We start from the raw sequence: 27941 nt of genomic DNA on the forward strand, positions 1-27941 counted from the left end.
CTCCCACGCGCCTGGAACGTCCGTACGTTTTCACGCATGCGCGCCAGGATTTATGTCAAGGCACAAAAGTGGCGCTCTATCGTCTCCAGCTCTACTCCGGTAAGAATTTCTCTGGCGTTTTGATGCAGAACTGTGCGTAATTGCCCAAAGTTTTTACAACTATGTCCGCCACGGATCTCGAACCGATGAAAGCACCGGGGTCACCTGTATTTGCACGCGAGGGTAATTTAACGTGCAATTTTACCCCGCCTGAGATTTCCCCCCTCCGCCGTGGCAGGGTGCTGTTGCCTATGCTCTCGCGCATTGTTTCGCTCGCTCTCTAATGGCGGACGTGAGGCAGTGCTGCCCGCTGACTGAAGGGGGCAAATGGTCTGCCAATTAGGACATAACTCTTGTTTATTGTAGCTGGTTGATGGATGTGTTTTAGACTCTAGTTAATTTGACTAGCTTGGATTATGAAATATTTGTGATTAGTCACCTATAGGCGTTATAGTAGATGTTTCCTAACTGTGCAGCGCCCCCACAGGTCGCCACGTGTATTAGCGTTTGATTACCGCTCTGGGGTAACTCCAATTAAACCATAAACCGGCAAGTTAACTCAATTCTCGAAGAAAACCGAAAGGGGGTCATGAGGCTAGTCAAAAATAGAGATGTTTTCGGTGTCTAGAAGTGTTTAATGTCTGATAGCAAGACTCGAAATTGGTCGCAGTGTTATTCACGTGTTGTTATTGAAACACCGCGTCTTTTATAGTGTTATGATTCACATATTCGGATACTTCTGATTCGCATTCGACTTCCGTGTCGTTTTGTCCCGTCGATTATGCGCCAATAACTACTTCTGAGTAATATTTTTTTCACTACAATAACAATGGCGCAGTCTCGGAGGCTCTCCTCCCTCGTTTCGCCGCTAATCCAATGGCTGCATGCGCCAGAGAGGCCAGGGGTGGGAGCACAGCCGACACATGGGCCGGGGCTTTTGCGTGAAAAGGGGCAAATTGTGAGGCTCCTCCCGCCTGGAGGTTTCACGTAGCAAGTTTTCGGACCCGTTGACCCTTGGGTTTCCTGATTATAATGAAAGCCTAAGAACGGCGTGCTGACGTCGTCATCCGGTTGCCTTGACAGCGCGCGGATCGCAGTCGGCTGTGTGTGTGGAAACGGAGGGTCCGGAGTCAAGGGCACGGCCCAAGGGGTGAATGGTAGGAATTGCCCCAAAATGGCTTCATTATGCTGCTAATTGACACAATTGGTGTTTGGGTAGTGCAGGTTTATGGGGCCACGAGAGCTGTAATGTGCTTTGTGGGGATCGTTGTTGTTCTGATGCAGACTTGGCACGCGCGTGGCGCATATGCATGTGATTATATCACGTCTGAGAGCTGGATCAGTAACACTGCATATACTTTCCTCTCTTCAGCATCCTGATCTTGACATCAGGCTGCAAGGAAAGCCCACAGATACATAATGTTAACTTGTTTGTTACATGTATATGAGCAGTGCTTTTGTATTTGCTGTTTGAGTTGCCTCCACAAGGAGTATCTGCTTCAACATTGAGATCTCAGCTCAAATGGGGCATTATGTGTGAACGCCTGAGAATGGACCAAGAGACTCTACAAGATCTGCATTGCAGTCCAGATGTATTGAAGTCCAACCAGAGTGTTTGAATTTGGAAATATATGTCAGCTTTGACGATCCATCCACTGTAAAGTTCTACAAAACGGAGTTTTGTTTACTGCTGCTCATGCTTTAGAAATTTAAGCTGTTGCCATGTATTGTTAACATTACAGATTCTTTAGATTAGTAAATGTTTGATTTCAGTATGTGCTTTCTATTTAAATTACAAGTGTGTTGATTTATTCGAATTCTTGGCGATTCATACTGAACAGAATTTTCTTTCTTTTCATAATTCAGAATTCCATATATTTAACTCCAAATCATTTTCACGTTCTTATTTAATACAGTTCCCAACCATGTACCCTTTCGTGCATTTCATAATTTGAAGGGCACGTATAAAAATCATCTTTTGTAAGCTGTTAGGACAGAACTGTGTGTAGGTATAATGTATCCACAGTCATATTGGAGTGATACAAACACAATAGCTCTCTTTTTTTAATTTTCAGACATTAAAACTGGGATCCAAATCCCTCCCATTTTGAGACCACCACCGTAGTAGTGTGGTTTCCCTGCCCACCGAGTTCATGTTAATACGACAGCCATGTATTAACATGTCTCCAAAGTAACTCATATAATCATATCCACAAGACAGGACGTGCAAAGCAACTGATTAAAAGATCTGTTGAGCTCGCTGTGATCATCTACACCTCAAGAATGAGTTTTACAAGTTTAAGATGTTTCTAAAACAGTGCATGTTTGTAATAAAGATGGTAAAACTGCTTCGTCATTCTTCACCACAGCCGAGTGTCAGTACAATTATATAAGAAGATGCTTCAGTCCTGGTTTGTGTACGTTAAATCAGGATTATCATGTAAATTAACATAACTGATATCCATACAGCAGTGGATATTAAAGTGCATCGTCACATTTGATGTGCAAAAACTGTGAGAGTGAGAGCGCTTGCATGCATGCAAACTTTATAACGACATTGTGTGTGAATTAACTCCAAAACAAATACATCAAATAACCGTTGGGAAAGTTCTTACTGTAGTAAGGGAGATCTACTTCATTCTTGTCTGTCACTGTGTTGCTTATGCGTGAGACTCAGCAGGATAAGCTTCACCGATCATAGCAATAGTGAGCGATTTCGTTGGCTCTAACATGCATGTGGAAATGGTGGGCAGAGATAACTAGCTCATTACCATTAAAGGCACAGGCAACAAAAACAGCTACAAAGTCAAAACAGCTCAAATTTCCAATATACACAAAGCTATAATAAATAATCTGATGGGTGCTTTGAGCTAAAACTTTACAGACACATTCTGGAGACACAAAAGACTTGTATTAAATCTTGAAAAAGGGGTAAAATAGGTGCCCTTTAACATTTTCAAAATAAGGAGTTCCAGGTCAGTTTCACTTTCTTGCGATGCATTATTCGAAGTTCCAAATCTGTAGTTTGGAAACTATTTTAATTTCCTTGCATTTAATATGTAAAGTTTCATAAGTACTATGTCATGGATTCCATGATTTGGATTTCAAATCTTGATTGGAGATCAGCAATAAACTGGTAAAAATTCTGTCCTCAATAAACTAGATTTATCGTAAAAATAATAATAATAATAATAATGATGATAATAAAAAGTATAATCAGTCAGTGCAATGATTTATTACAGGAGCATCTGTCCAATACAGTTTTTTATTTTTTTGATCATGTTTACAATTAGACTTACTGATGTACTTTTACTATATATTCACTTCAGTCGAGTGTTTGAAATTGCTTTTCTCTTTTTTTCTTCAGTAGTCTATATGTGGGGTTTGTGCGAGAGCGCCCTCTAGAGTTCAGTATGAATGAAACAACAATATTACAGTGTGGTCACAGCACTTTCAGGTCTCAGTAAATAAATGTAAATGATCATAAATAGCATTTTCTCATTAAATACCAGAAAATATCATGATATATTTTTAGTATTATTGTTGTTGTTTTTAAGAGGCACCTTGTTGTAATTTGATATTATTAATCCCTTGGTGAATTCCTAACCACATTGCCATCTGACATTATTAATCGACTGACCAAATTTGTTAGTTTTGTAGGCTGGATTAGTTGTATTTGCCAGTTTATACAACTGTTTAGCATACAATCAGTTTAGCTTATGTAATTGGTTTCTTGATCAGTGGTCCTCGTATACTGCACCTCCTCCTGGCCTTGTGGGTCCATCAGGTAATTGTTCAGCTCATTGTGTTTGTGTCTACAGGTGGTTGCCTAAGCGATGGATGGAGATTTGGAAGCCAGAGCAGATGTTGAGGAGGCTTGTACAGTCACAGGGGAGGAGGAGGAGGAGGGTCAAATGGAAACCACGCCCGAAACAGAGCCGTCTCCATCTGCAGAAGAGTCACAGACAGCACCAGACCTGCCCACGGCCTCGGAAGACAATGATGACGATGTGGTATTGGTAGAAGAGCCTCCTGCTCACTCTCAGGGGAAAGTACAGCCCCTCAACTCCACACCTGCAGAAACCCTCGATGCTGCCAAAGACTGTGCGGAGTCGGCTACCACGGCAACAGCTTCCTCCAAATCTCCCAGTCCTCCCTCCTCTGCAGCTACCAGCGGCACAACTGCATCCACCACGGCCAAAAGCCAAAGTGAGCCAATCGTTATTGACGACGAGGAGGATTCAGAGCTCAAGGGCACCGCCTCTTCCTCTGTGCCGCCCCCTGAGGTGGAGAATGCCCTGAGCAGCACAGAGCCTGACTCTGAAATCCAAATCGCCAGTGTTACCACGCTGGGTACGGACTCTTCAGCGGTTGTCATGGATACGTCAACAGCATCGCCACTAGCACTGTGTGATCAAGAGGATATAAACCTCATGATCACGAACGTGACATCGCTGAAAGGCGAGGATGGTCCAGCGGCAGCCCCTTTGGAGGAACTGGAGGGGGCTGAGAACGGGCTGCAGATAAGCAGTGCATTCAGCCTGAACCCAGAGGCCCAGCAGAACCAGGGTACAACCGGCAGACCTTCACCCACGTTCAACCCAGGACGCATTAGTGCTGCAAGCCAGCCTGTGCAGAATGGAGAAACGGGGACACACCAGAGATCTGGTAATTCATCCACACTCAGCTGCTGTGTCTTCCTCTACACAACACATGTACATAAGGCTTGCATTGACTTGTTTCTCTAGTACTGACCTAACAATCCCATTTTCAGAAAGCTTTGCACCATTATCTGTAGTCCATGAAGAGTTTATACTAGGAAAGAGTGCAAAATTCGAGATTACTGACTGTATCTTTTCTAATTTCAGTTTGATACAGAAGTAGTAGCACATCTTTTTAACCATATTGGGACACAGGGCTGCACGATATTGGACAAACCTAGCATTGCGATATTTTTTATTTTGCAATATGAATACTATTTCACCACATAACTTGAATATCTCTATTTGGGATGATTCTGCAGTGGGAGTGCATCTCCATATAATCTAATAAACAATCTATAAACCTTTTGGAGTCCCCTGACACGTATTCGTTGTGGTCTGTGGTATGTGCTAGACGGTATGATAACATTGGGTAAAAATATCACGGTTTTACGATATGATATTGTAATTACTGCTCTAAAATATCTTCTTTTTAAATGTCTGGGTAAAAAAACTAAAACAATTTTGAAATAATAAATGTCAGCAAACATTACATGACTTCTGCTGTCTTAATTAAATTCAAAAACAGATTTCTTTTCAACTTGACAAGGCATCTTTCTTTGGATATCTTTCTTTTTTGCATATAAAGTAAGCCACCGCACTGTTCAATACTCAACTCAATAAAACGGTTTTAAAAGCTTGACTTTTCAAAACCACATTATACCTTAATCGGTTATCATCCCATGCCTAATATGTGCAGTGCATTTCTGCATTTGCATGTGGTTTTATCGTTTTTCGAGTCTAGCAGTATTCAAGTACAGTAACTGAATGATAAAAATAATTCAATACAATTAATCATTGTTGAAGTTACAAATGGTACTTTTGATTATGCCTGAATGATTTTAATGTCATACAATCACAGGCATGAAAAACACATGCAAATGAATTATAATCCAGAGTCAACATTGTGTACTCGCAATATGACTATTGTGAATGTTCACATTGTGATATCGATGCTGAAACAATAAATTGTGCAGCCCTATTGATGAATATTAAGAAAGAAAAACTGTTGGAGTCTTGTTGAGTCTTTCATTCTGACTGAAAGGTACAGTTAGGAAATTTTGATTAACATTATGAAGTCAGAACATTTTAAAAATGAAACTCAATAAGACTTATAATATTGCATTTATGAAATTGATGATAGGCTGTATTTGTATTTTTATGCAGTCTCTTTAAGTCTGTTGGTTGTTTGTGGCTGAACCCGGCACAGTTTCTCCCTTTGTTTGGTTCATTAAGGCATATGTGAACATGCTTAGGATCCACACTAAAATAATCAGTGTGAGACTGACTGAATGAGGTGGTCTCAGCCTGCTTGGAAACTGTTGAATGATTCACTTGTAGAGAGAAGGCAAACCGACCCAGTGGGTCAATATACCAAGCTTTATCAAAATGGATGACGAGTTATTACATGCTTTGCATTAAAAGTACAAGTGATTGTTTTGCTAATGTCTCCTAAAACAAATGATGAAATAACTTGGAGCAAAGATAAAAGAAATGTCTAATTAATATTTGGTTAGACATACATGTTTCAAAACAATTGTTCAAAAACACACCATTTTATTAATGTAAAAAGAAATAATATGAGAACAGCTACAAAGAAAATGGACATTAATTCCACAGTGCTGTAATCTGTTGTTTACAGACTGACATGAACAAAATCCTGAAATATAAATGGATTCTCTAAAAACAAGATGCCTGTTTGCTTGCATGTGATGTTTTAATTAAGAAATGTTACCTTTGTGAAAATGAACCAAACCAAAAAGATAATAGCTACATTGTAACCATTTTATTATATTTTAATCTATTGTAAATGATGAAGAGATGCACTGTAGTGATCTTAAAAGATTTTAGGAGGATCACACATGATCCATTCATGTACATGGATTACTGTGCAGTCACACCACTGTGGCGAGAGCACCAAAAAAGCCGGAAGTCATTCAGTTTCAATCAGAACAGACTGGTGATCTCCAGCGAGAAGGAGTGTCTGGAACACAGTGCTGTGAACTTTAGTTCCGAAAACAGTTGTTTCCAAACCAAATTTAGGAGTATCTGAGTATCGCGGTAGGCAGATTTCCAATTATTTATGACGTGTTCCTGTTTTCTTATAGGGACATACATTTAAAAAGTTAGAAGTTACAGATGTGCAGAAATATTATGTATTAAAAAAACAGGAAACACATGCTAACTATAATGACAGTATAAAACATATTGCTCCTTCAGAATAATTCAGACATGTTGGATAGCTGGAGCAAAGCCACACCACACACAACAACTTGATCTTCCATAGTTAAATGAATTGGATAAAAGGCGAGCAACATTTTAGAAAGCATGTTTTTCTGCAGAAACATAAGTGATTTGCTCTACGTTAAAACGGCCCCTTTAAATACAAGATCAATGTAGCAAACTTTAAAGCTCTCGTCAGCAGCAGTCTGAACGCACAATTATAGTAGATTACCGAGATTTAAGACTCATAAGGATTTTAATAATGACTGATAAAGTTAATGTGAGTTGGAATCTTTTTGTCCTTTATCAGATTCATGGATCTCCCAGTCGGCGTCTTTTCCACGTAACCAGAAGCAGCCCGGAGTGGACTCACCATCCCCTGCAGCTCCTCTACCCAAACCTCCCTGCCAGTCCTCAGGATCCCAGCAGCCACAGCGCACCATGAAAGTCACATGCGCCAACTGTAAGAAGCCTTTGAAGAAAGGCCAGACTGCGTACCAGCGCAAAGGCTCGTCCCACCTGTTCTGCTCAACAACCTGCCTGTCTGCCTTCTCCCATAAGCCCGCTCCCAAAAAGAGCTGCACCATGTGCAAGAAGTACGACATTTTATTTTAAGTTAGAGAGAGAGAGAGATCTGAAATTGTTAACCACAGGTTAAAATGATGCCTAGCTGCTCTTATCTTTACACACGGTCAGACTTTTATAGATGTGCAGTGTCTTGATTTGTTTTATAGCAATTAGAGTGTCATCCTAACATTCGTTTACTTTTCTTTACCAGAGACATAACCAATATGAAAGGAGGCACCATAGTGGCCCAGGTGGACTCCAGTGAATCATTTCAGGAGTTCTGTAGCACAGGCTGCCTGGCAGCTTATGAAAGCAAACAAAATCCTCAGAAGAACCAGCTTAAAACAAAGTGCACCGTCTGTGGAAAACTCACTGAGGTCAGACAATTTATATTCTGCTATACTTTTCATTTGCATTAAATGTCTCATATCCTGTTTGTAACCAGCTACATCCACGAATGTGTGTGCATGTTATTGCCATGAATCAGGCAAACGTTTTCTTCATGGAATGTTGTTGTGCCTGGTTAGGCTATAGTGTTCCTCAGAATGTGAATTCAGGGTTCTGTGCATTATTTTTGGACAGGCAAACATCTGAGAAGCGGGTTAAAGAGCAGCAATTATTTGATGTATAACAGATATATGCAGATCGTTTTCTTTATTAAGCTTTTTAAATTGCACTAACAACGGCGTTCAGTGTCTGGATAAAAAGTCTTAAATTCACTGACATATTGTGATGTAGGTCTTAAATCGTTTTAAACGGGTCATAATTTTGCTTTGTCCAAGTAAAGCTATTAAGCTGGGACTGACATCTATCCAGTGACCAACAAAACATCTCAATAAAACCTTTTTTAGATGCAATTTTTCTTTTTTGGTATTGCAAAGAGATACAATTCACAACAGCTGTCAGACATTTTTACAGCAAATCGCCCTATCGCCGATAATACTGGGCAATTAGAGAAAAAAAACCCTGTATAAGTCTAAAATTTTATTCTCAATGATCATAAAAAGTCTTAAATTTGACTTCTTGAAACCTTCAGAGACCCTGGCATTACCTTTTGCAGAAACGAAAGTAAATATCTAGTGCTATGATTGGCTAACTCTAGTACAGAGTCGACACTATAAAAGAACATGGAGTCTAATACATAAGTAAAAAAGGCGGCCACAATGATTGTAACAGTACATTGATTTGCTTTTGTTTGCTTAATGTTTTACACTCAGATCAGATTTGTTATGCTACTGATGTAGGACTTTGTGTAATTAAGCAATGTCATTCTAGAAAGCCTTTTTGTATACTGTTATCATGACCGGTCCAGTCATTGTGAACTATAGTAGGCGATGCTGCTGAACTAATGAATCCTGCAATAGGGAAAGCTGAAAGTGTGTATGTTGATTTAATGAAGACCAGCATGAAACGATAGAGTGAGTTTATTCCCATCACACTCAGCAAGGCTGTATGTGCTGCATTATGTAAATTGATTGTGTTAGGATTGTTGTGAAAATTATTTTCACTCATTAGAATGCTGTAATCCAGGTACTCAAGATGTTTTCTAAAGAGAAGGGATGGTTAGAATTAGCTCATTTCATTTCTTTTTCATTCATCTGTAATATGAGTTCATTGCAACTGGATGGAAAACCCAAGTACTGTCATTTTCACCCACTTTCAGTTGTTGTCCATTGTCAAATATGATTTTTGTGCACAATCAAGCCTCCAACCTTGTAGCCATGGTTACTCCTATCCTTGACTGTATTTGGTGTAGCCATAGCAATCACCTTGGGAACAGAAGAAAAGACCATTACACAGATTTATTAGTCTTATTGATTATTTATAACATGCTAATCTGGAACCTCTGACCTCGGCATTAAATACTGTTCATCATTTTGAGGATGTGTTTTTGTATCTCCAGATTCGGCATGAGGTGAGCTTCAAGAATGTGACCCACAAGATTTGCAGTGACGCATGCTTTAATCGCTATCGTATGGCTAACGGGCTCATCATGAACTGCTGTGAACAGTGTGGAAACTACCTGCCTAGTCGTGCCACGGCGAACCACGTTTTACTCATAGACGGTCAGCAGAAACGCTTTTGCTGTCAAAATTGCATCAGGGACTATAAACAGGTCAGTGTTGTGGTTTTTTCCCCCATTTCAGCTCAGCCTCTGTTGTTGGTAGGGATGCCCCAACCAGGATTTTTGCAACCAATACCAAGTACCAATTCTATGTCATGGTGATCAGCCGATACAGAGTACCGATTCTGATGCTTCAAGCTTTATAATGCATTAAGCACATTTCCCTCTATATATGACAGTTAAGTAGAGATCACTCCTTACCTAGCATAATAAATTAAGGATGTTGCATATAATCCCTTAAGCGTGTCTCTTATATCCATTTAGGTGTAACCATGTCATGGTCAGAAGCAGATTTACAGAAAATAATAGATAAATAAATTGGTAAGAAAAATGTCTAATAATGAAATTTGGAAACGTTGCAAATGATGGAAGAAGAATTCAACACGTCTTAATAAAGAAAAAGTTTGAAGCGCATATTTGATGCATAAGAAGTTAAAGTGCACATATAAATCCATTAATCAATACTAAAATAGGAAATAGGCCTTTAAACTACTGTTTATTGCAATAGGAAGTTATATTATTAAATATTCATGTTAAAAAATGTTATATTTCCAGCCAGGTTTTAGTGACCTTGCAATATTGTCAAAAACAGACAACTTTCTGTTCTTATATGTAAAAAGGCATAGATAAATGCAAGGTCATTCAAATATTTTGCTCATCCCCAACTAAAACAAACACTTGCGATCGGTTCATGAGATCAGCCTGATCAACGAGTACTGATCGAGGAATTAAGTGTGATTATCGGCCAATACCGATCTCTGGCCGATCGATCGGAGCACCCCTAGTGTATTTCTACAGGTGCTGCAACTTTTGTAATATGATGTCACACTCTTTAGGATCTTTTTCAAAATGTTATTTTACATATAATACATTATAGTTAATTAATTTATTTAACATGGACATCACAGTTACACTGGACAACCTAATGCATTTGTTTAATTAGCAAAAATCAGTCCAAGGCACTCGAAAAATGTGGAAACGATATTAAAAAACCTATTCACATAGCTAATCGCTAAAAAGCTATGCGTTTCGGCAGAGAATTGGCTTCATCAGGGCAACACTAGCTATGTTTCTATCCAAAAATGTGAATGAACTTTGTGCGCAAAACTGGATTATCGCATAAAAGACGTGTGAATAAAGCAGCGTTTCCATCCAAAGAGTCAAATCGAAGAAAATCGTCACTTCCTGATTAACTGGCACCAAATGTCAACTAATAACGAAATTTGCTGCAGTACGAGAAGCTGCGTCAATCTTTTCTTCATCTAATAAATGACTTGCACCTCAGAAGGCAATCCTGACACGCAGTAAACTCGTGGCGTTTGAAGGTGTCAGACGCGGAGCACAGACACTCTTGATTCTGGAGTTCATTAATAATATAATAACACTAATACTTAACCGGTAAGGCGTTTTATAATGTGCTGGTTTGTCCATTTACACACATTTTCATCATCACATGATCTCTTATCACAAAATCGCATGAACTTTTTAATGCGCATACTGAAATTTGTGGGCTAGAAGTTTATGCGCATCTTTTCTTATAGAAAAAAAAAGTTAATTCTACTCAGTTATGCGTATAATTTTTTTTTGTGCACATTTTCCAAATTTATGTGCATCATGGCGTTTCCATTAACCGTTTTTTAATTCGCATGTCCAAAATGCACATAAAAAAAGGTGGATGGAAACATAGCTACTGTTACCCTGATGAAGGCAGTTCTTTGCCGAAACAAGAGTGCCTTGGACTGATTTTTGTTGTTTATTCTGATGAATCCCTTGGCCAAAGAACAGTGACCCATTATTTAAGCTAACCCTGAGCACTTTTTGTTTGATTTTTGCATTTGTTTAAGTGTTTTAGCAGACTTGCTAATTCTCAACAACTGTCATAGGTGGCTTGACATAAAATGAAAATAGAATAGATACATATACACAACATGTATAATAAACATATAATTCTGTACATAAAATTGCTATAAGGCAAAAGCAAAGGCGGCATGATCAAACAAACTAATAGTAGTCTATTTGTGTAAACACTGCTGTTGTGTTTTCAACCACCGTTTAAGTAGTTTTTTTAATAAGTGCTCTTAATTTTTCTCTTTCCACAGACTCATGGGAAGATAGTGCAGTGTAGTGGCTGTAAGGTGATGTGCAGGTCATTTGATGCCACTCAGTGCATCGGGACAAATGGAGCCATGGAGTCTTACTGCACCACAGCCTGTATGACCAAGAGCAAATTCACTGCTGCTGCACAGAGTGAGTAGATAAACACAACCTAGAGTCGATGCTGTCACTCTCGCTCCATGGGTGCCAGCGGCCTACATTTGTGTTTCCTTAATGCCCCTAAATTCTGATGACGTGTTGAATATGCAAAATGTTGTCCTGATTCATTCTCCAGCTCATATTATGCCCGTTTAGTTCCCCTGTATTAACTTTTTAACCTTTACATGCATGCTTTGTTAGGCAATTTGATTTCTACTTTTAAGATGTGTACCAACTTCAAACTCTAGTCAGAGATTTGAGGTCAGAGGAACTAATGTCTGTTAAAATGTCTGATCTTGTTTTGTATTTGTAGATTCTGAGCCATCGTGCCACTTCTGTAAGAGAAATGCGTTACCTCAGTATCAGGCAACTTTACCTGAAGGAAAGGTTTTGAGCTTCTGCAGTTCACAGTGTGTCACCAAGTTTCAGGTACTTCAGGATTCTAAGTTTCCTCTATCTCTAGAACCTTGAGTAGAAGAACTCAAGCTTTTACATGGCTCAAATATTAGGAATGTCCATGTCAGAGTACAGAATGGTAATGTTCTACTGGTGGTTTTGCTATCCAAATGCAGAATGCTACAATCCAAACATCAACCAACGGGCAACTTCCTGCTTCAGCTTCTGAAGATATCCAGCTGAAGTGTAACTATTGTCGCATTTCCTTCAGCCTGAAGCCAGAGATTCTGGAATGGGAGGTGAGGACTTGCAATGCACTTTTTATTTATCCCACTGTCTGTCAGCATAAATTAGTAAAATTTATAGTGACCATTTATTACACTCAATTCATCAATCAATAGGGATGCACTATATTTATCAGACAGATAAGCTATTGGTCGACATAGGAAACATTTTTATTGTTCCAAGAAATAAGTAAAATCCGATTACATTATCGGGAAAAAATGCTTGCTGGTTAATAAAATCAGTTTGATGTATCCTAAATTGCATCATCACCTGTAAAGAAGTCTGAAAGTCTTCTCGGTGGCAGCGGAGGATGGTGCTATAACCTTGTGCAACTTTAGAGTGGAGGAAAACATGCATCAGATTTTAATACTACAAATCTTACACACTGGCCAGTTTATTAATTACACCTTACTAGTACTTTTGCCTTTAGAACGGCCTTAATCCTTCATGGCATTGATTCAACAAAGTACAGGAAATATTCCTCAGAGATTTTTACGCAGTTGCTGCAGATTTGTCGGCTGCACATCCATGACTAGAGTCTCCTGTTCCACCACATCCCAAATGTGCTCTATTGGATTGAGACCTGGTGACTGTGTCATTTGAGTATAGTGAACTCATTATCATGTTCAAGAATCCAGTCTGAGATGATTCAGGGTTTATGACATGGCACGTTATCCTGCTGGAAGTAGCCATCAGAAGATAGTACACTGTGGTCATAAAGGGATGGATATGGTCAGCAACAATACTCAGGTAGGCTGTGGCATTGACATGATTTTCAATTGGTACTAATGGGCCCAAAGTGTGCCAAGAATACATCCCCCACACATTACACCACCACCACCAGCGGGAACAGTTGATACAAGGCAGGTCATGCTTTCATGTGTTTGATGCTAAATTTTGATTCTATCATCCGAATGTCGAGACTCAGCAGAAATCGAGACTCTTCAGACCAAGCAACGTTTCTCCAATCTTTTATTGTTCTATTTTGGTGAGCCTGTGCCAGTTGAAGCCTCAGTTTCCTGTTCCTAGCTGACAGGCACCCGGTGTGGTCTTCTCTGGACGTGTTGTGCGTTCAGAGATGCTCTTCTGCATTCCTCAGTTGTAACAAGTAGTTATTTGAGTTACTGTTGCTTCTCTATCAGCTCGAACCAGTCTAGCCATTCTCCTCTGACCTCTGGCATCAACAAGGCATTTACACCCACCGAACTGTTGCAGTTGGACAGGTGTATCTAATAAAGTGGCCAGTGAGTGTATGTCACGCTTGAAAACGTCATCACGGCAAAGCTGTTTTAAAGGAATTTTAAGCATCTGTGTTTGCAGCTAGTGTGAACACCGAGGGTGGATGTTCTCACTTAAAAACTAAAAGGTTTATTTTGTTTGTTTGCTTGACCCTTGGTGGTTTTTAATATAAGTAGCAAATAAATTAATGCAAAATTACAGTAGTCCTTGCAAATTCTAATGTTATTTCTCAAACTCCTATTTAAGACAGCATGAATACAAGAAAATGACAATTTATATTTTTTGTGAACTGATTTCTTAATGTTGTGAGTGGCCTAAATGTGATCACATCTGATCTCTGCAGGATAAGGTGTATCAGTTCTGCAGTAAGACCTGTTGTGAGGACTACAAGAAGCTCCACTGCATCGTGACGTTCTGCGAGTTCTGTCAGGAAGAGAAGACTCTGCATGAGACTGTGAAGTTCTCTGGGGTGAAGAGACCCTTCTGTAGTGAAGGTCATTATTCTGGGTTCAGTTGAACTTCTGTGCTCATTTAGTAGCACATTGTCCTGTGATTAGATCTACTGCTGTTCACATCATGATGTGTTGTGATTTCATCTTTAGGATATGAGGACATTGTTCTAATGAATTTGACACACTGGATCTCTGATATTATGTTAATGTTGGCATGTTTTTAGTTTTCTGACAGTAGTGATGTGGTTCTATTTTGTCTACAGGCTGTAAGTTACTGTTCAAGCAGGATTTCATCAGGCGTCTGGGTCTGAAGTGTGTGACCTGCAACCACTGTACACAGATGTGCAAGAAATCTGTCACTAAACAGATAGACGGAGTGAGCAGGGACTTCTGCAGCGAGACCTGTGCTAAAAAGTTTCACGACTGGTACTACAAGGTACTGTCACTCATTTGATTTAATTCATATGTATTAGATCTGTGCATCATGTCCTAAAGGTACTTCTGATAATGTCAATTAAAAAGTGCTTGTTCTTGATTGAATATATTAATTTGATTGTACATGACAAGCCACAAACCTAAATTAACTTAAATAATTTGTAACTTTTCACCAATTTTTTCAATAAATAAATTATCTGAAAGCAGGACAAGTCAGCTTTCCATTAGAGGTGTGAACCTACACTGGTCTCACTGTTCGGTTTTATCATGCCATCGATTTGGTTCAATTCGATATCTCAGTGCATCATGGTGCATTGACGATGCTTTCCATACAATTTCATATTTTACTTCACAGCACAAGAAAAATGTATATTTACATTTATATATTATTTGTAATATAATTTTGTCCTTTAATAGTCAGAGATATGAACTGTACCTTTAAAAACTCAAGTACATGCACAGAACAACATGAGCATTTATAGCAAATAAACTAATGTAAATACCCTGCAAGTTCTTACACCGCTATGATTGGTCACACGCTCAACAGAGAGGGCTGTGATTGGCTCTAATGCTCTGGCGTTGTTCACCGATGAGTGACAGCTGATCATGCGATTGCATGCTATCACAGCTGATCCATGATGGATGAGGAGGAGTAAACTCACTTTGATTTATTTGTTCTTACAACTCACTCTTCCTGCTGGTGATTTTTGCTGTTTGATCAAAATTTGAATTGAGATTTGGGAAATTTAATCTGAAATTTAAAATCTTGGAGTCATAAGATTATTTAAATACCTTTAAATAGTTATGTTAATGAAAACCTTTTTCCCAAAAGGAAGAAAAACAGTCCGTTAGCATAGCATTGTGTGAATATCAGGTTCAGTTGAGTTTAGCCACCAAATATTTGCTCACATAAAAATGGACTACTCTGACTCAGACACACAAAGTGTTTTGACATCATTATACTGCTAATAAGCTAATAATAAAGTTTGATTAACATGGTTTGCATGTAACCAGGACAAATAATTATTTAAATAAACTGAGTTTAGTAAGTTATCAGCAAGGCCAGACATAATCGACATACATTTTGTTTGTTACTTTTGTGCAGAATTTATGTTATGTAATGTATAAAAACATGATGAAATAATAAAATAGTTTTTACCTTTGATTACAATGCAAGTCCAATTAGATTCACTTATTTGGTAAACAAAATCTTTCATAATATATCTACTAAAAGAAAGAAACTATTACTTTACAATCTGTATTTTAAATAAATCTTATGAACATTTTCATATTAGTCAATAATATTACTGAAATTAATTAAAAAACTGAATAAATATCAGTTTACACACATTTACACAAGTAAATAGTCAAGGATTGGCTAAGAATCTGTGGATTTCTGCAAGTGCAGATTCCGTGTGGGCCTAGTTATCAGCCACAAGTCTATTTGGTGTGCTTGTGCAGATGCTCTTTGACCTAAATCTGTAATGCAGTCATTTACAATCTCTGTATGTTTTCCTGTAACCACTAGGCGGCGCGCTGTGACTGCTGTAAGGTACAGGGGAACCTGACGGAGTCTGTGCAGTGGCGTGCAGAGTTGAAGCAATTCTGTGACCAGCAGTGTCTCCTGCGCTTCTACTGCCAACAGAATGAGCCCAACCTGGCTACACAGAAAGGCCCGGAAAATACTGCTTTAGGTAGAGTTTTAACCCCGAACAAGGAAATTTGCATGTCTGAATCATGCCATAATGTTTAAAATAAAACCCTTTTTTTGGTCTGCTTACAGGGTTTGGAGGGCCAACCCAAGCATCTAAAATGGTGAGTGTGCTGTCAGTTTTGACTGAATGATTTATGAGCGAGTAGACACAGAGGCCATTCTTGTTGTAACAGTTGCAGTTGTTTACTCAGGGCCCTGTATCGTACGCTGGTGGAGGGATCCTGAAAGATGTGAAGAATAAAGCCGTGCTCTGTAAGCCCCTCACCATGACCAAGGCCACCTACTGCAAACCTCACATGCAGAGCAAACCACTGCAGACAGGTGAGCATCTTCTGTGACTATTCAAATATATAATCTCTCTCTGGTAAAGATGTCTGCTTCTCTTTAGATGAGGCAGAGCTGGAGGGCTCAGGAAAGGAGTACATTCCTGTCCCGATCCCCGTTCCTGTTTACGTCCCAGTACCCATGAACCTCTATTCTCAGGCCACGCCCACTTCTTTTGCAATACCTGTACCAGTAAGAGTTTTCTCATAGAACATCAGTCAGTGAAATGTTACTAGCATAGTCTTTTTATTACAATGTTAGTTTATTGTTATGTTGTCTATTTATTGTACTCATTTACATCATTTCTTTTTTCAGGTGCCTGTGCCAGTGTTTCTACCAACCACGCTGCAGAACGCTGAGCAGATTGTGAAGACCATCAGAGAGCTCAAAGCCAAAGTTCCTTCTGATCCTCTAGAAGCCGATCTAATAGCGATGGCAGAAGTGATTGCACAAGAAGACGAGAAACCTAAATGCTCAAGTAAGAATATCTTCTCACCTGAAGAAGTCCTGGCCAGCTTTGGCAGATGAAAGCCAGACTCTGATGTTGTATTATATTAATTATATTAATAATAATAAGAGTAGGGATGCTCCGATCAGGATTTTTGCAGTTGATACAGATTACCGAATCCTTGTCACTCTGATCAGGCGATAGCAAGTAATGATTCTGATGCTTCAAGCTGTATATAACGAAGCCATTGCATAAGCACATTTCCCTGCATGTATGAGATCTCGCCTTACCTAAGAGAATAAATTAAGGATCTTGCATACATGCAATGTCAGAAGCAGCTTTACAAAAAAGAAGATAAAACAGATAGAAAAAAACTAGTAAGAAAAATTACTGACAATGCAGTTTGGAAACATTGCTCTTGTGTTGTAGCGCTGTGGATGTAAAACCCTGGTTGTAAACTCATAAAACAAATACTTGTGATCGGTTCATGAGATCGGCCAGATTAGCGAGGACTGATCGAATCATGAAATGTGATTATCAGCTGATACAGATCTCCGGTCGATCAATCGGAGCATCCCTAAATAACAGTAATAATTGTTGTTATAAGCTGTAATAGCATTAATATTTATTATTATTATTATTATTATTTTGATCCATTATTAAAAATGTCCCCCAAACAATCTGGAATTTGTTTTGTAACGCATATTATTTTAAACCAATATTAGTATATCTTAACAAAATTGTACACTGTATTTCCTCTTGTCTATCATTGCACTCTTGACTAACCTGTATGTAAACTGTAATTAATCTTGTGACTTTCTAGCATTTACTGATAAGCTTAGTGCTCTGAAATTTTAGTTATACTTTAACCAAAACAAGTACCAAATGCTTTACAGTTCAAACTGCACATTAATCTGTCAAGCATCTGACAGGACACTGACAGTACACTCTAGGTTAACCTGTTTTTCTAGGAATTTGGTTGAAGCGCTGACTGGAAAGCATTTGCTTGTTTTTTAGCATTTCGGAATGTGCAGGTTAAACTTAAATTCCGCTTTTTTTTCCCCAGACGAAATGCATTACTGGCTTCTGTAAACATGACTAGTGGATGTTTTCTGTGCACAACAAGCAGACACAGTAATTGCATAATTAAATTAGTTGTTGGTAATTTACATAATTGATTTTGATTAGTTTTTGCATCTGCTAATTTCATCCTCACATTCCATCATAGCTGCTTTGTATTGTATTTAGATGTATTTATTGTCAAGATGTCATCACACCTTTAATGTTTAGTGTGTCTCTTTAAACCTGTGAGTTTTGACATCCTAAATCCCTCCTCTTTTTGCATTTTTACAGACATCAAATGTGAAAAGGGCAGCAGTGAAGAGAAGATGGAAATTGTAAAACAGGAAAATGGTAGCGGGAGCTCAGAAGAAGAGGAGGAAGACAAGTATGAACCAGATTTGGACCTGGAGAAGGACCTACCCCTTGGTACAGTAACCAGTAAAAGAGCGTGGTGGTTATTTCTAAAGTGAAATGCCTTTAGGGCAAATGTTCCATTTCATTTTCAACCGTGATCTTCCTACATGAGATTATATATTCAAAGAAAAACACTCCTACTGATAATCACTGTTACCAGATGAAATATTTATCTTTTGCTCTGGTCTGTTCCAGCATCAGAGCCTGTTCTGGTTGAGCGTCTGGATACAGAAACACTCTTCTCATTGCCTCCAGTCCTGGCTGAGGAAAAAGAAAAGACACCTCGACCCAGAACGAGGAGGAGGGTAATGAAACAATCCACTCCAATAACAGTGTGCCTAGAGCTGTCCAGTGATTAGAAAACCATTTGCTGTTCACATGCTGATTTGTCGTGATTGCTGAGGTTCTATATGAGGCTCATGGAATCACAGAGGGTGATAAACCATCACTGTATGTGTGCTAATGTTTCTGCCATTCTTTTACTTTAGGGCCAGAAGAGGCGGGCAGTAGAGGAAGAGTCTTCATCCTCGTTGTCCTCTTCTCCAGCAGCAGAGTCCTCAACTGTAGACAGCTCTTTCCCCTTAAGCTCTAAATATGGCTTAAACGCATGGAGAAGATGGGCCACAACTGAAGACTCATCGTCCAAAGGAAAGGAGAGCCAGAAACAAGGTATTAGTCATGAAAGGTCTTCTATAAGCTAAGCTCAAGTGTTAGTAAGATTTTATTGAGCAGCTGAATTGATGGGAAGTTTTGTTTGGTTTAAATGTGCTCAATGATTATAACTTCATTGCTGTTCACATTCTGAAACAGTTTTGTTGATCACTTTGAGTTATGAGGGCACTTTTTCCCTATTTACTGTTGTTTATTGAATTATACTATTGTTAAGTCTGTGTTATCGTATAAACGATCGTTTTTATAAAATAAACAAGATGATCATGTCTTTTAAGGCTGTGCCAATGTTTTTTTCCTGTCTCTTTAGCAGTTAGTTTAAAAAGCAGTCTCCTGTCCCTGAGCCAAGAGGAGTTGAATCAGTCTTTATCTCAGTTTGTCAGAGAGGTACGTCGACCCAATGGTGAACACTACAGTCCAGACAGCCTCCTTTACCTCTGTCTGGGTATCCAGAAGGTGAGTTGTCCACATGATTTTTTTGCCCACCAAATCTATAAATGAAGATCTTGAGAATTTTAAAACCTTAAATTTTTGCTATTACAACTCATTGTGTGCTTTTATGAATGAAGAAATCGTTGAAGCGTTCCCTTCAAATTATTAAATGATTTTTGGTGTTAATGTCTTAAAATCTTACATTTGCTTGCGGAAATCTAATGTTTCCTAATGACCAAAACAGGATGCTGCGCATGCATTCATGCACACACACACATATACATACTGTCTGTCCAAAAAAGTCACCACATGGAATTAGCTAACCAAATAGGTAAGAGATAATTACTGGATGGAGCCAGTACAAAGTTATTTCAGACTAACTGATGTAGCGCTTCTAATTTCTAAAAAAAAAAGAACATTCAGAAGATGAATCCTATTGTTGTGGAAAAGATATTATCCTGTTTCAGAAGGGTCAAATTGCTGGCATGCATCAAGCAAAAAAACTTATCTAAGGACATTGCTGAAACTACTAAAATTAGTTAAAAAACTGTCCAGTATTAAAACTGAAAGGACAGTGGGGAACCATCATCTTTGTGAAACAAATATGGTTGGATGATTGAGGTCAGCGATCTCTTAAACATCTGGGGAAATCAAACTGTAGGACTCAGAGCATTGTTTAATAGTAAAAGTAAGAGCATTTCCATATGCACAATGTGTAGGAAACTTAAGCCGAGACAAAATGGCTGTGTTGCCTTAAAACCATTTATCAGTTAAGCTGATAGGGGGAAAGGCTTCAGTTTGCTAGGAAGAATAAAGATTGACCACATGACCACCTTCCATTGCTTCAGAGGCAGATCAAGTGATGTACACATCAGTCCTAGTTTTTACTATTAAGCCTGTAGGAGCAGTGCTGGGCATGCTACACCTGGTCATGTTTAGCAATAGCTACGTTATGTGCTTTAAAGAATGAGGTCAGTTGACTACCTGAAGATATAATGGTTATATACAGGTTAAACAATAAATGGATTTATTTATTTTTCCCCTCATAGCAAGGGCTTCATCCACAATGATAATGGCAGGATTCATTGTGCTCAAATTGTGGAGGCTTGTTTTAAGGAGCAAGAGAAGATCATTTTGACAGACCTTGATGCTGTTGAGAATCTCTGGTTGTGCTGGAGAAGACTGTACAGTAGTTTGGCTCTCCCATCATCAATACCACATCTGAATTGTAATAAAGATTGTGACATTAGAATCATATTGAAAAGATTCCATGGTGAATGTGTGCTATAATCAGAGCTAAAGACGATCCAACAAAATATTGCAGTGTGTGACTTTTGGACAGGCAGTGTATGCATCCCAACATTAAAACAATCTTGGCAAAATCCTTAATTAAAGTACAAGTTTTACTCCTTGTTTTTCTTTTTCCCACTGTTTAAAAATGCTATGTTGTCTAACTAAACTAAACCGGGTAAACTAGATCTTGGTTTTAAGGACTCCAGGTCTAAGCAGTGTCCATTGATTATATCATTTGCTGTTCACATCCTGAAACAAGATGTTGATGCTTTTGCTATGAGGACACATAAGACTGCTTATTAGAGACTGACCCACTCACCTTTATTAAAGCCACATGCCTTTTGATGCCTTTTGAGGGGCGTAGCAACCCCCCGTCCCCCCACTTTTAGAGACAGACCATTTAGAAACAGGTGATTAATAATTACCTGAACATATGATCTCATACAGCCGTCCCCTGCACTTTTAAAATGTCCGCTACGTCCCTGGTTACACTAATATATATATATATATATATATATATATATATATATATATATATATATATATATATATATATATATATATATATATATATTTATATATTTATATATTTATTTATTTATTTATTTTTTTTTTTTTGCACATTTGTAGCATTTACAGGACAAAGGAAGGACAGATGACCTCTTTAATGACTCCCAGTATCAAATGTTTGGGGAAGAACTAAACAAGCTCCTCAAGGACTGGCAACCCAGTGTTCTTCCAGATGGTAAATACTCTAATAGGTGTGAAAATGTGCAGAGATTGCTGTACTGTATTTTCCAGAACATAAGTCACAACTTGTATAATCCAACAAGCTAAAACATGCACCTTTATGATCACATTTTGATCATCTTTCTAGTTTTGAAATGTCCAGTGATTATAACCATTGCTGTTCACATTCTGAAAAAGATTGTTGACTCAATCCAACTATGAGGACATTTCAAACTAATTAGTGACCTGCATATGTAGTATGGATATTTCAAATTGATTAAATTGTCAAATATAATTAAGGATTTGAAGTACTGTAGTGTGGTGTGCTTGACCTATTAAAATCAGTGTTTCTCCAGTTTTTAAGTGAGTATTTTTCCTTTGAGGTTCTCGGTGGAGTCGTGTTGAAGAGCAGTATCTGTGGAGCAGCGGGCAGCTTGGGGAACAGACACCCTCTGTCTTGCTGAGATCTGTATTCTATCTCAACACCAAATACTTTGGTCTTCGCACGCCAGAACAGCACTTACGTCTCTCGTTTGCAAATGTCTATGGCCCAAGCAGCTCGAAACCGCACAGCCATGAGACCACCGTCTGTATACGCATCCCCTCCATCTCACAGGAGCAGCATGGTGTGTTTATCAATTGTAGTTTTGCGTAACTTACGCATTTTAAATGTCACAAACTTGTTAGATATTTCAATGTTAGATGTGTTTTACCAGTGTTGCTGTTTGCTGAAATGTCTTGTACCTGTTTTTCACAGAGCAATCAGGAAGTAAGAGAAGACGTAAAGATTACTGTGACTCAAATTTTGATTCAGACAGTGGTTCAGGAGGATCTGCACACTGTCCTGTTAAAAAACATGAGTGCCGACTGTATGAGCTTTACCTTTCGAAGTGGTGAGTGATGTAAAACTTCCTTATTTGAGATGCATTTGAAGAACTAAGGGCATTTTCAGGACCGTTAATTGTATTTTCTGTAAATTTTTATTTCTCTTTTGTTAACACTTTGCTTGAAGGAGGTGTTTGTAAGACTGTCATAAAACCTTTATAACCATTAAGTGTCATTTACTCAACTGTCATTTTAAATGCAAAAGTGGAAGTTTGAGATGTCTTTCTCATGACAATTTTACATAACTGGACAACATAAATTGTCATAAATCTGTCATAAACATGACTGTCATTATGCTATTATAATTTTCACAAATTTCAAATAGCATATTTTCTTGACCAATTACAGTGTTCCAAATTGAATTTGTCATTAAATATTAGTGATGCTGTTAAAAATTATTTGACAAATTGAGTTTTGAGGAATGTTAATGACAAATTTTGTTCCACTGAAAAAAGTGATCAGAAAAAATATTCATGACACAATTATTATGAAAAAGACGGGTTATGATTTTTGTTTATCATGTTGTCATAGGCCCAATCCCAATTCTATTTTTGTACCCCTTGGCCCTTACAACCGAGGGTTAAGGGAAAGGGCTTCAAAATTTACCCCTAAGAATTGGGACAGCACTACAGCACCTGCACACGTCATCATATGTCATCACAATCTCTTGCTTCATGTGAGATTAGGCGATCGCGACTGCTGTAGTTATTACAGTTGTGCTATTTTCTTTGGTATTTATCTTCAGGAAATCACTGAAGGCATATATTATGTTATCATAACGCTATAATGTGGCAATAAGATCGAAACTGTACTGTATATTTACACAGTGGCCTTATTCATCTATGTAAACACACAAACACAACATTGTTGTGTTTATTATTATAGCATTATAACATTATAGCAGACACTGTAAAAAGCTCATTCTCAGCCACTAGACTTTTCTGACAGGGTATTAGAGTGTCATAGTGTGTCAGAATGTTGTGGGACTGCTGTACAGGAGTTATTAATAGGGATTATAGATCGCATAATTTAGGGGGGGGGTGGGGGAGTTGTGTTTTTTTTTTTTTTTTTTTTTTTTTTTTTTTTTAAAGCATAATGGTAAAACATGAACGCGGTTATGAATATATTGAAACATATGTTTGTTTGTCGTAAAAATTCGTAATAATGAAAAAAAATACTAATTTGTGGATGTCCTTCCGGGTTCAGCAATACTGCCGTTGTGGCTGGTGTATTCTGGGAAATTGTCTTAACCCTTGGTTTCGAGTGTGGCCCTGAAAAATCTTCGTTCGAACGGCTATTCACCCCTTCCCTTTAGCCCTATGCCTTCAAGCCAAAGAGAATTGGGACACCCCTACCCCTTGGCGTGCACGCGCAAAACGAGGTCAAAAATATCTTTCATACTCATGACATGTTATGATTATAAAGGTGTCATGACAGTATTATGACCACCCTCTTGAAGAAAAGTGTTACCTCAATTTTTTTTTTTTCTCCACACAGTGTTCCATTTTCTTCTTGTTCAGTTCTCTTTCCAAAGGGAAACATTTAAAAGTGTACCAAAACATGGTTATGCAAGTGCAACTGCCCCCTTATTGGTTAGAATACACCTGTGTACATTCCTCTGCTTCATTTATACTTCATTCTGAGTTGTGACACAAAAGCACATTAGTATGTAGCTATCATTCCCACTTTAACTGATAAATGATATGTATTTAATTATACTCCGCTGTAATAAAGTTAATGTTGGAATCATAATGAGAGCAATTACACAACATATTAAGATGAAGAGGTGCTCCTTAATTTTAACTGCGATAGCTTCTAGCTGATTTGAATGCATCTAGTTTAAATTGTCTTAAACTGAGTGGTGTCCAGTGATTATAACATTTGCTGTTCACATCCTGAAACATGGTGTTGACACTTGTAATATGAGGACACGTCAGATTTTCGGAGCAGAGACACTCGAGCAGTGGTACCTGTTCACAGTTCTCGTCTTGGTGAGGTATTATTATAAACAAGTAGAGTGTCTTGAGTGAACTGGAAATTTAGAATTTGGTCTGTAGTAGCCTTATTGGGCTGTAATGGCGCATGTATTTGTAAAGGTTGTGAAGCTTTGTATTTTAGCCGGTAGCTAGCTCTCTGCAACTCGCACTTGGTCACCCACTGAATCTAAGCAGGGCTTTGTCCGGTCAGTACCTGGATGGGAGACCACATGGGAAAGCCAGGTTGCTACCGGACATGGTTTTAGTGAGACCAGCAGGGGGCGCTCAATCTGCTGTCCGTGTGGGTCCTAACGACCCAGTATATTGATAGGGATTCTGTACTGTCTTTCGCCCGAGATGTTAAACCGAAGTCCGGATGTCCTTCGAAAAGAGTAGAGGTTTAACCATGGTATCCTGGCCAAATTTGCCCACTGGCCTCTGTCCATTATGGCCTCCTAATCATCCCCATATCATTCCCCCAAAAGTGTGTATAGCACTTTGAGTGATTTAACGAAAAATGTGCAATATTTGTTACCAGGCTTTCATTCTGTTGGAAAGGCTCCAAAAAAAAAAAAATAAAATAAAATATATATATATATGATTTAACTAAATATATATATATATATATATATATATATATATATATATATATATATATATATATATATATATATATATATATATATATATATATATTTACTAGATGGTGGCATTCTTTTCTCAACCCACTTTATTCTTGTTGTCTGCTTATGCATATATTATGCCTATTGTTGAGTCAATTGGATAAATTATGCAGTAATAATTGTGTGGGAATGTTGGAATAGAGATTGTTGTTTGTATTTGTGTAATGGTTTGATAGACAGAAATAGTATTACATTGCAAACACTCTTGATCCCATGTTTCACACCAGGGGCAGAGTCATAGGATCATGTAAAATCTTTAAAAAAGGTCAAAGAATATTACTGAGCTTTAGGTATTTTTTTTCTTCTTCATTCAAACACATCTTATTCCTTGATGGCAGACTTTCATTTATCATTTGTTGTACAAAGTTTTAAAAGTGAGCTTGATTTTTACGTAGAAGTTCAGACGTTATATTTGATTTCACCTCAAGAAAATGTAGCTTTTTGTAGTCTGGTAAATACACTGGTATTATCACAGCCAAGCCTATAAATATATGATGCTTAAGTCATTTCATAGTTTACAGGACATTTCAGAACAGGAACCTTTTGTCTATAGTTGCGGGCAATGACAGCAAGCACAGTGCTGCATATAAAGCTGCCATTTTGTAAACAAATCAGCATTATTCAGCAAGAGGTTGCGTCTGAAAATTAATGAGTGTTTGGTAATTGATTAGAACTGTTGCTGATGGAAAAAATGGACAGAGATGGTAGAAAAACAGGTTTTGGACATGGACACGTCTTTTTGGTATCACTTTAATAGTAGTTCTGCACTAGTTTTCTGACGCTTCTCTCTTTCTCTCTCCTCAGCCCAGAGTCTGTGAGACAGAGGACAGATTTTTTTTACATGAAGCCAGAGGTGTCTGCGTCCTCGGACAGTCCGCTGTGGTTCAGCTCGACGCCTCTGGAGAAGAGTGTGCTGAGCAGGCTCCTGACTCGAGCGCTGCTGGTCAGAGAGGTCTATAAAGACAACCAGCCTGAGGAGGACGCAGCCTAGAGGCCGATGCACTGAAGACTTCTAACTATGCTATCATGACACCCTGTGCATCACCAAACCAGCTGCTTTCCACACCACACCCTGTCACGCTCCCTTTACACACTGATCCCAGTACAGCTATGACATGAGTTCAGTCAGGATGGACATTAATGGGATTATGCTGATTCTGGTCAGTCTTCCCAAAGACCTTGATTCTGACGAGTAGACTTTTTTTTTTCTTCCCCAGAAACGTGACCTACAGGATGCTGCTTTCTTCTTCTTCTTTTCCTCCCCTCTCTTCTCTATTTGTTGGAAACTTTTGTTGATGTAGCATTTCTTCTTGTCTGAGTCTAGTCTGTTAGCAGACGAAACACACAGGAACTTTAGCCTGTAATGGAGGTGATGAGGATGTATTCGTTTCTTCCTGCCCAACAAAGCCTTCTAAAGATGAAATTTTATTTATTACTGCTGATTGACGTGTTAAAGAGGAGAGTCTGAGATTTTGAGATGGCAGGGCAGGGTGTGTGTCGGACGCTATGCCGTGTGTGCAATTTCTCTGGCCTTCCATAAGAGCATTAAAACCTGCTGCAGCCCTGGACCTCTTATTTGTGCGAGCGGTGTGTGTGTGTCTGTAAACGTGAGTGCATCTTTTTCCCCTCCCATTTCTCGTTGTTTTAGAGTGAATTGTACTGGAGGTGGTCCTGCGCAGTCAATACATTATTGGCATTGAACCTTTAAGTGTGAAACTATTCCTCTGAACAATCAAGTATATGAAATTTGACTCTGAATTTCATTTGCAGCGTTATGCTGATTGCAGATAAGCGGAGACACATTGTCAATGTTTAAACATTGTCATAGGATTTGCTCTGTAGCCTTCCTGGAGCTGAGAGTCATTTGAAGGATGTGCGTGTGCACAACGATCATTAAATGTTACGTTTAAAACACTTAGCTTATGCAAGAGTGAAAGTGATTTATTTATAAGGTGAAAGTCAGCCGGGTTTTTGTTGTCATGGCTTTTACGGTTATTTTCCCTGACCCTTTTCTACCAATAAATTACAGTCTTATTTTTTGTCTCATAATGGCTCACGCATAAAGACCCCCATTAAAGATTTAATTTTCTGCTCGAGGCAAAACATGAATGTGAATTTTCAGTTTGTCGATTTGTTTACAGCCCTTGTCCTCCATCTCTTGGATTGGAAGGATAAGAAGTGAGTAGCTTTCTGTAACGGAGTAAAGATGTTTTGTGCTTGTTAAAGCTCATTGTTAGGGAAATGGGATTTTGAAAATATTAAACTTAAAGCACTTAAATCCTTCTGCACTGTTTTTACGTTAAACATGAGTGATAGCTCACTACTAAAGAGGAGAGGGATGAAAACATTCCAGTGTGGACATGTTAATCAGGCGAATTAATCAGTAATTGGAAAGAAAATAACTCCAAGTAGTACCAGAATTATAACTGATAAACCTATAAAGACAGGCCTGCTGTGAGCTCGGATATTATGAGTTGGTTGTGTAAGCTTTTGTTCACCCATCTGTTTGCATTGTCAACAAAACTACATTACCCATGA

General features: G+C 38.5%; 1 protein-coding gene across 1 annotated transcript; it reads left to right on the forward strand.

Annotated features, from left to right (window-relative positions):
* Positions 1-27681, forward strand: zmym2 (zinc finger, MYM-type 2). The gene is made up of 23 exons (XM_056465128.1): positions 1-99; positions 3861-4707; positions 7333-7618; positions 7801-7966; positions 9493-9705; positions 11814-11961; positions 12281-12396; positions 12540-12662; positions 14231-14381; positions 14603-14775; positions 16303-16468; positions 16558-16589; positions 16680-16809; positions 16877-17004; positions 17128-17290; positions 18614-18748; positions 18932-19041; positions 19225-19405; positions 19716-19861; positions 21761-21875; positions 22243-22485; positions 22617-22752; positions 26208-27681. Exons 2-23 carry the CDS (start codon positions 3876-3878, stop codon positions 26392-26394), a joined length of 4080 nt encoding a protein of 1359 aa, XP_056321103.1. The 5' UTR covers positions 1-99; positions 3861-3875; the 3' UTR covers positions 26395-27681.
* Positions 27682-27941: the final 260 nt, after the last annotated feature.

The sequence above is a fragment of the Danio aesculapii genome, chromosome 9 (genome assembly GCF_903798145.1).
Source record: "Danio aesculapii chromosome 9, fDanAes4.1, whole genome shotgun sequence".
Lineage (NCBI taxonomy): Eukaryota > Metazoa > Chordata > Actinopteri > Cypriniformes > Danionidae > Danio > Danio aesculapii.

Excerpts from the sequence above, each read along its gene's own strand:
- zmym2 (XM_056465128.1), top strand. The coding sequence starts at position 3,876 with ATGGATGGAGATTTGGAAGCCAGAGCAGATGTTGAGGAGGCTTGTACA. Across the intron at positions 7,619-7,800 it reads AGCTGCACCATGTGCAAGAA|AGACATAACCAATATGAAAG; the intron begins GTACGACATTTT and ends TTTCTTTACCAG. Across the intron at positions 9,706-11,813 it reads GCATCAGGGACTATAAACAG|ACTCATGGGAAGATAGTGCA; the intron begins GTCAGTGTTGTG and ends CTCTTTCCACAG.